The sequence below is a fragment of the Urocitellus parryii genome, chromosome 1, assembly GCF_045843805.1.
Source record: "Urocitellus parryii isolate mUroPar1 chromosome 1, mUroPar1.hap1, whole genome shotgun sequence".
In the NCBI taxonomy this organism is placed as follows: domain Eukaryota; kingdom Metazoa; phylum Chordata; class Mammalia; order Rodentia; family Sciuridae; genus Urocitellus; species Urocitellus parryii.
In genome coordinates, this window is record NC_135531.1 from 101968473 (window position 1) to 101981875 (window position 13403).

Below are 13403 nucleotides of genomic sequence, written 5' to 3' on the forward strand. Positions count from 1 at the left end.
AATAGGATGTGTCACATTGCACTATTCACTAATTATTCAACAACTTTGCCTTCTATATGGCTTTGCTCTTAGGAAATTTCCTTGACTAAATAAAAATTCAGGCTCAGAATATACATTAGTTTCTCCCTAAAGATTTCCCCCACTTGAATAATATATTTAATAACTCTATCATTTATTATGCAAGAAAATGCCTTTATTTTTACAAAATTTGCTTAATTCTTATAATTTCTTTTTTTTTCTAAAAAAGTAAACACTTTGTATTAGTTTTCTATGTTTGCTACAACAAATTACCACAACTTGGTGGCTTAAAGCAATGTAAATTTCTTATCTATGATTTTGTAGGATAGAAGTTAGACAAACATACCAGTTGGGCTAACATCCAATGTTGGCAGGGCAGCTTGCCTCTCTGGAATCTCTAGGGAAGAATCCATGTCCTGCTCTGTAGCTTCTGGAGGCCATTTGTGTTGCACATGCTTGGACTCCTTCCTCCATCTCAAAGCCAGCAACACTGCATCTCTCTGACTGTTCCTCTGTGATCATATCTCACTCTCTATTCTGTCTCCTCCTTTCAATTTTAGGGGTTGGTTCTTGAGATGAAGCCCATTAGGGTAACCCAAGATACTCTGTTCATCTAAAGGCCTTTAACCTTATCTTTGTCATGTAAGGTAATCTATTGACTGGTCCCAGGTAGTAGGACTTGGACATATTGGTGAGAGTGAGAGTTATTATTCTGCGTACCGCAAATTCCTTTGCAAATTTAAGAGACAATAAATTGTGCTTTGTATCTGCCACAGTGCTTGCTTCAGAATAATGTTTGAATTGAAGAGCTTCTAAAGAGATGAATATAACTGCTTTATATTCCAATTAATGTATGGCTTAGGCCACTGAGAAAATAATCTTGGCTAATATTCTCCTTCTGCATCATGTTTTCTATGCATTCATTATGCTGTAGGGCATTGTGTTTTAGTTTTCAAAAGGGTAAGTGGAGGAAGGTTTCCAGTGCTTTGTTATCTGATTCTGAAATCATCCTCCTTTTGGCAGAAGCTGTGCAGTGAATACCGTCAGTATGTGAAGGATGGGCGGCTCCCCTGCACCAGAGAGAATGACCCCATTGAGGGCCTGGATGGGAAAATCCACGGCAACACTTGCTCCATGTGTGAGGCCTTCTTGTGAGTAGGTTGCAGTCACTGCTGCTGCTGAGTGTAGGAGGAAAGCTCCGGTGGGTGAGAGGGTGACCCTGCTGGTCTCTCCAGGAGGTAGATAATGAAGGCTGTATAGGCATTGAGTTTGGAGATTTACTATTTTGAGGCTACATACTTAGCACACTTTTCTCCTAGTGTCCTGAAAGGTACTTGAATTACCATCAAGGAAGGCCCATGTGCTAAGGGCAAATTTCCCTGGAATTAATGGCATAAAAGGGTTAGGCCTTCTCTTTTCTGCACACAGGGCACAGTTGTGAATAATCCAAAGGTGTAATCTTTGGGTACTAACAAGTAGAAAAAAGTGTTAACCTCTCATCAATATCCTAATTTCTTTTTGAGAGAAGGACAATATCTGTATTTTACAAAAGAAATGTCACAGTGAAAATTTGTTCACTGGTTTGCTATTACATGTGTGTCTTATTTTTTAAGAAATATTAAAAACCAGAACCATAGCTGGGCAAGGTGGCACATGCCAGTAATCCCAGCTGTAATTCCAGTGGCTCAGGAGGCTGAGGCAGGAGGATTGTGAATTCATAGCCAGCTTCAACAAAATTAAGGCACTAAGCAACTCAGTGAGACTGTGTTTCTAAATAAATTACAAAACAGGGCTGGGGATGTGGCTCAGTGGTCAAGTGACACTTGTACCCCCTCCCCCCCAAAAAAAACCCAGAACAATGATATGGAGGTATATGCATTTACTTTTATTCAAGTCCTGAGGTAAATAAACAGAGGTATAGATGTAATGGAATATTCTTACCTAGAGATATTTTCCTTTTAATATACTCTATATTGAGTGCTATGAATGATTCTCCCCTACCCCTCTCTAACAGCCTGCAAGAAGCAAAAGAAAAAGATAATGAATCCAGAGAAAAAATTAAAAGAGAATCTGAAAAGGTAATTGTCCTGGAAAAATACAAAATCAATCCTAATTACTGCTAGTAGTTACTTCCATGATCTTAAGTGATTCATTTATTCTCTATTAGTTTCTCAGATAACTCTAGAGTTTACGTCTATCCAGTAGTGTCTACATGTTAGTAACTGTGCATATTTATACATTTATCACATATTCTAATAATAATCTGGGATATTTATTGAGTACTTAAAACATATTGGCCACTATTATTTTATCCATGTACAATAGGTGCTATTACTTCCTTTTGTAGATGAGATAACTGAAGTACAGAGAGGCAAAAACCTTTACCCAAGGTTCTCTTGATGGAAAATTTGGAATTCTAACTGGCAATGCAGTTATCAGCATAGTATGGTTACCAGGCCACACTTAGGATATCATGCTAAATTTGTTAGGAAAGGGAAAGAATCCGGAGTAGGAAATGGTACTGAAACCACATCATAAACAGAACAACTGAAGTATCTGGGTATGTTTAGCTCTTGGAAGAGAATATTCAGAAGCATGAGAGAAGGTCAAGAAAGCTCTCTTCAAATATCTAAAGAACATGCATGAAAAAGGAAAAATACCATTGATTTTTCAGAAGGATGTAAAAGGCTTCATCTTTGCTTGCAGGTCTGAAGGAACATATTCATCCTACTTTATTAACTTAGGAAAATAAACCTGTTTTCAAAGATTTCCCAAAAGTAGTATTATGGCTAGAATTATCCAGTAAAATTTTTGGAATAAACCATCTGGTAGGTAATGGAGTCCTTATCACATCATATCTTCCAGCAGAAATTGAATGACTTCTTGGCAAGTTAGGGATTGAGAGAAAGTATGGATGGTCAGACCAGATGAAATTTGAGGATTTATCCAACTCTAATCTTTTAATTCTATGACATGTGCAGCGTTTTTAATTTTGGTTTTTTTTTTTTTTTTTTGCATTATGATGTAATGGAGATAGACAGCAACCCCCTGAATAAGGACTGCAACCAGTCCTCAGAGAACCCAGTTTGTTAAGAGAGTCTTACTTATGTGTAATTGCTGGTTCAGTCTGGATTTGGGGGATAACTTGCAAGGAAAAAGAAACACAGATCTCTTTTTGAGTTCTATGTTCTTAGTAGGTGCCGCAGTCCGGGTGGCTGCAGCAGAATAGCTGGGGGGTGACGAATAACTTGTGTACATTGATACAGCAGGAATAGGAGCCGTTTATTGTAGGACAACAGAGCTATTTATACATTTTGCACAGCTTATCTTAATTAGCATAAACTAGATACATCAGTCAACCAATAAGGAATCTCCACACTTAATGGCTCGCTTTTGTTACTTCTCAAACCACTCCCTCTGGCATTTTGCCAGGCACCATCCAGACTTGTTTACGAACTCTAACATTTCTCTGGCAAAATACCAGGTGTTATTTTTGACTTATTTACAGACCTTAACAAGTAGGAATTGGGTGATAAAAATTGTCAGAGAAAGAAATCCCTAGGGTATTTCTTTCCCTCATCCCAGCACCTTTCAGGAAGTACTTAGTAGGAACCAACAAAATAATTTCCAAGAACATAACCAAGGTCTTGCCTTTTCTCTTTCTTTTAGGATAACTGTAGTGAATTTCGGAGCCTTTTGCAAAATGGAACTCTTTTCTGCACACGAGAAAACGATCCTGTGCGTGGCCCAGATGGCAAGACCCATGGCAATAAGTGTGCCATGTGCAAGGCAGTCTTGTGAGTGCACAGATAGAGCTCCTGTTGTGGGTTGAGAAAGTAGTTGGGAGGCAAAGCTAGGTAGGAGGTGTGTGTGTGTGTGTGTGTGTGTGTGTGTGTGTTTGTGTGTGTGTGCGGCTTGTCCCTTCCTTACATATAGAAGAAACAAATGATTATCTATCTTGATTATCTGTAAAGAATTTTTAGGTAAATTTATACACACACACACACACCAAGATTCATAGTTCTGGAAATAGACAATACATTATTAGGTCATTTCTAGTTCTGGGGTAGAGCCTCGATCACCACTAGATCAGAATATTTTTTCTTGATAATATTTAAGTCCTTTGACAAGTATATCCCTTTTCTCGATTATTTTAGAATTCCCACTAGGAAGAAGACATGCAGATTTTACTGTCAATTTGAGTTTTCAATTTACAATTTTGGAAATATCACATTTTGGGAAATAAAACATTTAGAAGTACATCTAAAATATTTAATTCATTCCATAGCAATTTTCCGAACATGTGTAATATATAGCATATCTAATGATTACACACAGATGAATGAAACAAACTCTCAGAAATCATATAGGCCCCTAGGTATTAGATATAGACATGAGCTAATATAACATGAAAGGAATTGTTAAATGAAAAATGTTGGTATGGTACTTCAGAAAAAGCACAGCTAATATAAAGTTCTAAGTGAAATTAGAACTGAACCTTGCAGTTTGGATCAGGTGTAGACATGACAGGAAGGAAAGAAAAAAGAGTGAAATAGCAGAGGTGAGGACCTCAGTTAAGAAATCTATATTATGTCAAGAGCAAGGCATTTAGTTTAATTAGAATTTACCAACTTATCACATTTGAATGACAAATCAAGGATTCTGGGGTCAATTCTACATCTAGGAAGCTGCTGAAATGGTTTCAGGTAGGAGAGGAGGTGGCCAAAATGTGGTCCCTTTAGGAAGATCCATTTGCTAGCAGTAAAATTGAGAAATAAAAGGAAGGGCCCAAAATTTAGAATGCTACTGGAGGAGAGTGAGGGGAAAGGGTTGCAGTAATCCAGTGAGAGACAACTAGAGCGCAGGAGCAGGGTAGAAGGTTAGTGGATCAAGGGGGAAGAATGTGAAGGTGAATTCAAGGTTATGTGGCCACAGCTATACCAGCTGAGAGAGGAGCCCTCAGAGGAGATTCCAATACTTTGTTCTTCCAGAAAAGCAGAGAATCCAAGAGGATGGTAATGCTTGGTAGAGAAGCTAATTATTTTGTGCGGGGGCGGGGGGGGGAAGGCCTCTTAAACATGAGGTATTTATAAGAAATACAGCTGGAAATCCCTAGTTAACACTTAGGAAATACTAATTAATGGCTCACCTTGCCTGGTTTGTGATTATGTGTATGTTGGTTTTCTGTACTGTATGAAAGCTTTTCAGGCAAAGGACTCCACCCAATTCATCCCTTTTATTTTTGGACAAGGGGGTCTGTAACATAGTAGATGTTAAGTAAGTGCAGGTAGACACTACACAAATATAACTTGGTCATGTGATGAGAAGCTCATAGAAATATGCTCTGTGTTCTGGAAACCGTTTCTTGCTATCTTCCATTTTCTAATTTCCAGCAAGAAGGAAAATGAAGAAAGAAAGAAGAAAGAAGAGGATGATCAGAGAAATTCTGCAGGACAAGGTTCTAATGGTGGAGGAGGGAAAGCTCAGGTAAGAGCCACCTCTAATGACATAAGCAGGGGATGGACTGTGGGCAGCGGGACAATGATAGGTCCTGAACCAAAGGAGAATATAGGGAGTAATGAGTCAGAAAGGGTGCTTGGAGGAGCAGAGTATGTCTCCTGAAGGATGCAGGGTAAGATGTCAGCCATCACAGCTTCTCTAGGGCTCCTTTTGAATTCTCTAAACATGGAAGTAATTAGCCACATGAAGACCTTATCCCATTTTTCTCCCCCATGTTCTAGTGACCTAGTGCTTCTGTCAGCATATCTTTCACACGCTCTGCATCTTCTTTCACACGCTCTGCATCTTCTTTCATTATTTTTTCTTACCCTGGATGGATCCAAGTCCTGAGGCATCTTTTCTACTGGCCCAAGGCAGCATCACATGGTGAAAGAGCACAGGCTTTGGAGTCTAAGAGTTTGGGATACAGACCTGCTCACTACCACTTGGACCTGTGAAACACTGAATGCATCATTTGTCTCCCTTGTCTAGCAGTACTCTTACAGAGATAAAATAATTTAGGCATGCATTTAGCACATCTTCTGAAACATTTTTAAGTGTCAGCATGACAATATTGCATATAAAGCAACTCCTCAGGCCTGTCAATACAACCTGCTAAGACTACAGCCACCTTATTTATCTTCTTATGACCTTGGAATCTCAAGATCATTTCTTTGTTTCTAAATCTAAAACATGTCCATATTTTTACCTTTAATGAAATCTGTCCTTTCTGCTTTTTCAATCTCTTCTGCTTGAGGAGGCTAAATTCTCACTCTCAAGTACACCTGTACATATGTTTTATCTGCCTTCTCTGTAATTTGAACAAGCTAGCTTTTTTGATAATTTATGTAACTTTGCACTTACCCCCAGCATTTTTCTCTCCTTTCTACTCACAAGAGAAGTCAGCTCATGTTTTCTGTAAAAGGCCAGTTAGTAAATATTTTAGGCATGTGGGTTATATGGTGTCTGTTGTAACTCTGCAACTCTGTCATTATTGTTGGAAAGGAACCACAAATAAAGGCTTAAAAAAGGATCAATGATGTGCTTTGATGAAACTATACATGTAGGAGCAGGCAGCAGGACATATTTTGTCTGTGGACTATAGTTTGCCCATCTTTGATCTATGCTTTTAAATTGCATATGCAATTTAAATATGCAAGAACTTTTCTCAGGTTGTTTAACAAATTTAATGATAATTCAATAATCTAACCAATTCAGGAGGCCTGCTTTCTTTTCCCTTATTAGGATCCATGTGCTGAGTATCGGGATCATATGCAAAATGGAAAACTCAGCTGCACTCGGGAGAGTGATCCTGTACGTGGTGCTGACGGGAAATCATACAACAACAAATGTGCCATGTGTAAAGAGCTACTGTGAGTGCTTATTACAACAGTCATTTCTAAATGATAGGCATGTACTCTCCCTGAATTAATAACTATTTCTAATTTTCTTTGGCTTCCTTCATGAAAATCATTATTTTTGTCATTTCCAAAATATTATCTCTTTCTCTTGCATTTCCTAAGGAATATGGACCCTAGGGGGCAGCTAATCAAGTGGCTGGTGCCCACATTGTTTTTTTATTATAATTCTGTGTGACTTCCAAATGCTGTTATTGATAGAGTTGTTCTTCAATTATGCCTGAACCCTAGGAGGACTTCATGATGGTCACTTGGAATAGCCAATTCATATAACTCAAGAGAGCTTATTTCCTGTTGTATTTATGGCACACTTATTGCTCTTTCTTTTACCTTGGTTCATGGTACTGAATTAGAGTGAGTTTGGAAGGTTCCCTCCTTTTCTATTTCATGGATTACTTTGAGGAGTACTGGTGTTAATTCTTCCTTGAAAGTCTTGTAGAACTCAGCTGAGAATCCGTCTGGTCCTGGGCTTTTCTTCGTTGGTAGGCTTTTGATGGCATTTTCTATTGCATTACTTAAAATTGATCTTTTAAAATCATGTATGATTTCCTTATTCAGTTTTGGTAGATCATATGTATCTATAAGTTTGTCAGTGTCTTTGATATTTTCTATTAGAGTATAAATTTTCAAAATAGTTTCTAATTATCTTCCGTATCTCAGACATGTCTGTTGTGATATTTCCTTCTCCATCTTGTATTTTAATAATTTGAGTTTTCTCTCTTTTTTTTTTGTTATTAGCATGTCCAGGGGTTTATTTATTTTATTCATTTTTTCAAAGAAGCATCTTTTTGTTTTGTCAATTTTTTCAATTGTTTCTTCTTCCTGATTTCCAAATGGTTTACTTTGTCCATACTTTACAGGTCTCCCTAAACTCTCAGGCCTTTCTGAATACCATAATTAAAACAGCAGCTGTGTTCCCTTTCTGTTACTTTATTATCTTTATCATCTTGTCTTATTTAGTTATTTGCTTATTTGTCTATTATCTATATTATTTTACATTATATTTTCTATATTTTTTATTTTTTAGGACAAAATCAACATTTGAAGTTTTTAATGTATATATTTTGTATATATTTTATTAGATATACATTTATATGTAAGTTTTTTTATTCTGTCTTTTTTTTCATTGTATTTATTTATTTATATTTTTTTATTGTTGGTTGTTCAAAACATTACATAGTTCTTGATATATCATATTTCACACTTTGATTCAAGTGGGTTATGAACTCCCATCTTTACCCCGTATACAGATTGCAGAATCACATCAGTTACACTTCCATTGATTTACATATTGCCATACTAGTGTCTGTTGTATTCTGCTGCCTTTCCTATCCTCTACTATCCCCGCTCCCCTCCCCTCCCCTCGTCTCTCTCTACCCCCTCTACTGTAATTCATTTCTCCCCCTTGTATTAATTTCCCTTTCCCCTCACTTCCGCTTGTATGTAATTTTGTATAACCCTGAGGGTCTCCTTCCATTTCCATGCAATTTCCCTTCTCTCTCCCTTTCCCTCCCACCTCTCATCCCTGTTTAATGTTAATCTTCTTCTCATGCTCTTCGTCCCTACTCTGTTCTTAGTTACTCTCCTTATATCAAAGAAGACATTTGGCATTTGTTTTTTAGGGATTGGCTGGCTTCACTTAGCATAATCTGCTCTAATGCCATCCATTTCCCTCCAAATTCTATGATTTTGTCATTTTTTAATGCAGAGTAATACTCCATTGTGTATAAATGCCACATTTTTTTTATCTATTCCTCCATTGAAGGGCATCTAGGTTGGTTCCACAGTCTTGCTATTGTGAATTGTGCTGCTATGAACATCGATGTAGCAGTGTCCCTGTAGCATGCTCTTTTTAGGTCTTTAGGTAATAGACCGAGAAGGGGAATAGCTGGGTCAAATGGTGGTTCCATTTCCAGCTTTCCAAGAAATCTCCATACTGCTTTCCAAATTGGCTGCACCAATTTGCAGTCCCACCAACAATGAACAAGTGTACCCTTTTCCCCACATCCTCGCCAGCACTTGTTGTTGTTTGACTTCATAATGGCTGCCAATCTTACTGGAGTGAGATGGTATCTTAGGGTGGTTTTGATTTGCATTTCTCTGACTGCTAGTGATGGTGAGCATTTTTTCATGTACTTGTTGATTGATTGTATGTCCTCCTCTGAGAAGTGTCTGTTCAGGTCCTTGACCCATTTGTTGATTGGGTTATTCATTTTCTTATTGTTTAATTTTTTGAGTTCTTTGTATATTCTGAATATTAGGGCTCTATCTGAAGTGTGAGGAGTAAAGATTTGTTCCCAGGATGTAGGTTCCCTATTTACCTCTCTTATTGTTTCTTTTGCTGAGAAAAAACTTTTTAGTTTGAGTAAGTCCCATTTGTTGATTCTAGTTATTAACTCTTGTGCTATGGGTGTCCTATTGAGGAATTTGGAGCCTGACCCCACAGTATGTAGATTGTAGCCAACTTTTTCTTCTATCAGACACCGTGTCTCTGATTTGATATCAAGCTCCTTGATTCATCTTGAGTTAACTTTTGTGCATGGCGAGAGAAAGAGATTTTGTTTCATTTTGTTGCATGGATTTCCAGTTTTCCCAGCACCATTTGTTGAAGATATTATATTATAGTTTCATAATTGCAAGAAGTTTGTCTAGTTCACTTGAAGACTACCTGTCCATGAGTATTTTATTTCATTGATTTCGACTCTGATTTTAATTATTTCCTGTCTTCTACTGTTTTTTGGTGTTGATCTGTTCTTCTTTTTCTAGTGCTTTGAGATGTAGTGTTAGGTCATTTATTTGTTGACTTTTTATTCTTTTAATGAATGCACTCTAAGAATTTCTTTATTTCATCCTTGATTTCTTCTACTATCCATTCATAATTTATTTGTGAATTATATAGAATATTTCCAAACTCTTTATATGAGGTTAATATCACCCTGATATCAAACCCAGACAAAGACACATCGAGGGAAGAAACTTTAAACTAATATCCATGATGAACAAAGATACAAAAATTCTCAATAAAATTTTAGCAAGTCATATACAAAAACATATTTAAAAGGTAGTGCACCAGGATGCAGGGTTGGTTCAGCATAGGGAAATAAATAAATGTAATTAATAGACTTAAAAACAAGAATCACATGATTATCTCAATAGATGCAGAAAAAGCATTTGACAATATACAGCAAACCTTTGTGTTCAAAACACTAGAAAAACTAGGGATAGTAGGAACATGATCAACATTGTAAAATCTATATATGCCTAATAAAGCCAGCATCATTCTAAATGGAGAAAAATTGAAAGCATTCTCTCTAAAAAATGGAACAAGACAAGGATGTCCTCTTTTATCACTTCTATTCAACACTGTCCTTGAAACTCTCCCCAGAGCAATTAGACAAAAGAAAGAAATTAAAAGGATACAAACAGGTATAGAAGAACTCAAACTATCACTATTTGCTGATGACATGATTTAATATCGAGAAGATCCAAAAAAGTTCCATGAGAAAACTTCTAGAAATAATAAACGAATTCAGCAATGTAACAGGACATAAAATCAACACCCATAAATCAAATACATTCCTATATATCAGTGATGAATCCACTGAAAGAGAAATTAGGAAAACACTTCATTCACAATAGCCTCAAAAAAATAAATAAAACTGGGAATCAATCTAACAAAGGAGGTGAAAGACTTGTACAATGAAAACTACAGAACACTCAAGAAAGAAATGGAAGAAAACCTCAGAAGATTGGAAGATCTCCCATGCTCTTGGATTGGCAGAATTAATATTGTCAAAATGGTCATAATACCAAAAGATTTAGTGCAATTACTATTAAAATCCCAATGACATTCTTCATAGAAATAGAAAAAGGAATCATGATATTTATTTGGAAAAAATAAGAGACCCTGAATAGCTATAGCAATACAAAGCAAGAAAAGTAAACAGGAGACATCACAATCCCAGATCTTATACTATACTGCAGAGCTATAGTAACAAAAACGGCATGGAATTGGTACCAAAATAGACTTGTAGACCAATGGTACAGAATAGAGGATACAGGGACAAACCCACATAAATATAGTTATCTTATATTAGAAACAGGTACTAAAAATATTCACTGGAGAAAAGATAATCTATTCAACAAATGGTTCTGGTAAAACTGAAATTCCATATGTAGCAAAATGAAATTAAACCTCTATTTCTCACCATGCACAAAAATCAACTCAAAGTGGATCAAAAACTTAGGCACTATAACAGAGACCCTGCACCTAATAGAAGAAAAAATAGGCCCAAATCTTTACCCCATCAGCCTAAGGATCTGAATTCCTTAACCTAAAGCACAAGAAGTAAAATCAAGAATCGGTAAATGGGATGGATTCAAATTAAAAAGCTTCTTCTCAGCAAAGGAAATAATTAATGATGTGATGAGAGAGCCTACTGATTGAGAGAAAATCTTTATCACATGCACCTCTGATAAAGCATTAATCTCTAGGATATATAAAGAACTCAAAAAACTTAACACCAAAAAAACCACAAATAACCCAATCAATAAATGGGCTAAGAAACTGAACAGACATTTCAAAATTGATCAACAAATATATGAAAAAGTGTTCAACATTTCTAGCAATTAGAGAAATGCAAATCAAACTACTCTAAGATTTTATCTCACTCCTGTCAAAAAGAATGGCAATCATCAAGACTACAGGCAACAATAAATGTTGGTGAGGATGTGGTGAAAAAGGTACACTCATAAATTACTAGTGGGACTGCAAATTGGAGCAACCACTATGGAAAACAGTATGGAGATTCCTCAGAAAATTGGGAATGGAACCATCATTTGACCCAGCTATACTACTCCTTGGTTTATACCAAAAGGACTTAAAATCAGCATACTACAGTAATGCAGCCACATCAATGTTTCTAGAAGCTCAATTCACAATAGCTGGACTATAGAACCAACAGAAGAGAAATACAACTGATCAACAAATATATGAAAAAGTGTTCAGCATCTCTAGCAATCAGATAAATGGAAATCAAAACTAATCTAAGATTTCATCTCACTCAATAGATGAACAGATAAAGAAAATGTGGTATGTAAACTCAATGGAATAGTAGTCAGCTTTAAAGAAGAGTAAAATTATGGAATTTGCCAGTAAATGGTTGGAGTTGGAGAATATCATGCTAAGTGAAATACGCCAATCCCAGAAAACCAAAGCCAAAATATTTTCTCTTATATACAGATGCTAATTCACAATAAGGCAGGGGGCACTAGGGAGAATAGCATTATCTTAGATTAGGTACAGGGAAGTGATGGGAGGGGATGGGAGGAGACCTGAGGAAAGGGCTAACACCAATTTCACCTCTAAACCTTCTTGAGGGGATGTGGGGATAGTAAAGATAGTAGAATGAAACAGACATTATTACTGTGTGTATATAAGTGATTACATGACCAATATGATTCTGCAACATGTACACTCAGAGAAATGAGAAATTATATCCCATCTATGTATGGGATATATCAAAGTGCATTCTACTGTTATATATAACTAATTAAAACAAATAAAAAATTTTGAATAAGAAAAAAAATTTGAACAATCTCTCAGGTAATTCTTAACGCATGTAAAAACTTATAGACCACTGGCATAAATCCTTTGTGAGTATTTTAGTCAATTATTTCACTGCTGTGACTGAAAAACTGACAAGAACAATTAGAGAAGAAGAGGCTTTTATGGGGGCTCAACAATAGAGGGCCAACTCCACTCCTTGGGGCTCAAAGTGAGGCTCAACATCAGGGCAGAACAGTGTGACTTAAGGAAGTAGCTTCAGACATGGCCACTGTGAAGCAGAGAGACTCCACTCACCAGATACAAAATATATACCCCAAAGACATGCCCCTGAGGACCCACCCCTCCAGCCACACCCTACCTGCCTTCAGTTACCACCCACTTAATCCCTATCGGAGGGTTAACTCACTGATTGGGTTAAGGCTTTTATAACCCAATCATTTCACCCCTAAGCCTTCTTGCGTTGTCTCACACATGAGCATTTGGGGGGACACCTCACATCTAACCCATAACAATGAGAAAGATAAGATATAAAACAGAATGTGATCTTCAGATGCTTTTCATATTACTCTTATTTCTATTTTGGGTTCCACACTTTGAGAAATGATGATTTAATGGGTTGACTTCAAAGTTAAGGAAGTGGAATGGGGAGTTGATGCAGCAGTAGAAACCATTGCTTACACTGAAAGACCAAGGACCTGAGGAAAGGGCTAACACCAAGGAGTAATAGATTGAGTGTCAAGCTCTGTATTGTTCTGAGAATATGATCAACAGAATGAAATTTAAAGGAAGATAAATCTGGACACAAACATAGGAGACTGTGTAATTGGGAGTTGATGTACCTAGTGATGAAGGTCAACTGCTCTAAGGTCAGTAACTCAGTGGACTGTCCTCCTCTATGA

General features: G+C 36.8%; 1 protein-coding gene across 1 annotated transcript in view; it reads left to right on the plus strand.

Annotated features, from left to right (window-relative positions):
* The window catches only part of Spink5 (serine peptidase inhibitor Kazal type 5), an 83257-nt gene that overhangs the window by 57480 nt on the left and 12374 nt on the right, over positions 1-13403 (plus strand). Inside the window, exons 19-23 of the mRNA XM_077796736.1 lie at positions 1042-1169; positions 2033-2096; positions 3688-3815; positions 5412-5505; positions 6763-6890. Coding sequence (XP_077652862.1) covers positions 1042-1169; positions 2033-2096; positions 3688-3815; positions 5412-5505; positions 6763-6890 — 542 coding nt within the window. The remainder of the gene's footprint in view (positions 1-1041; positions 1170-2032; positions 2097-3687; positions 3816-5411; positions 5506-6762; positions 6891-13403) is intronic.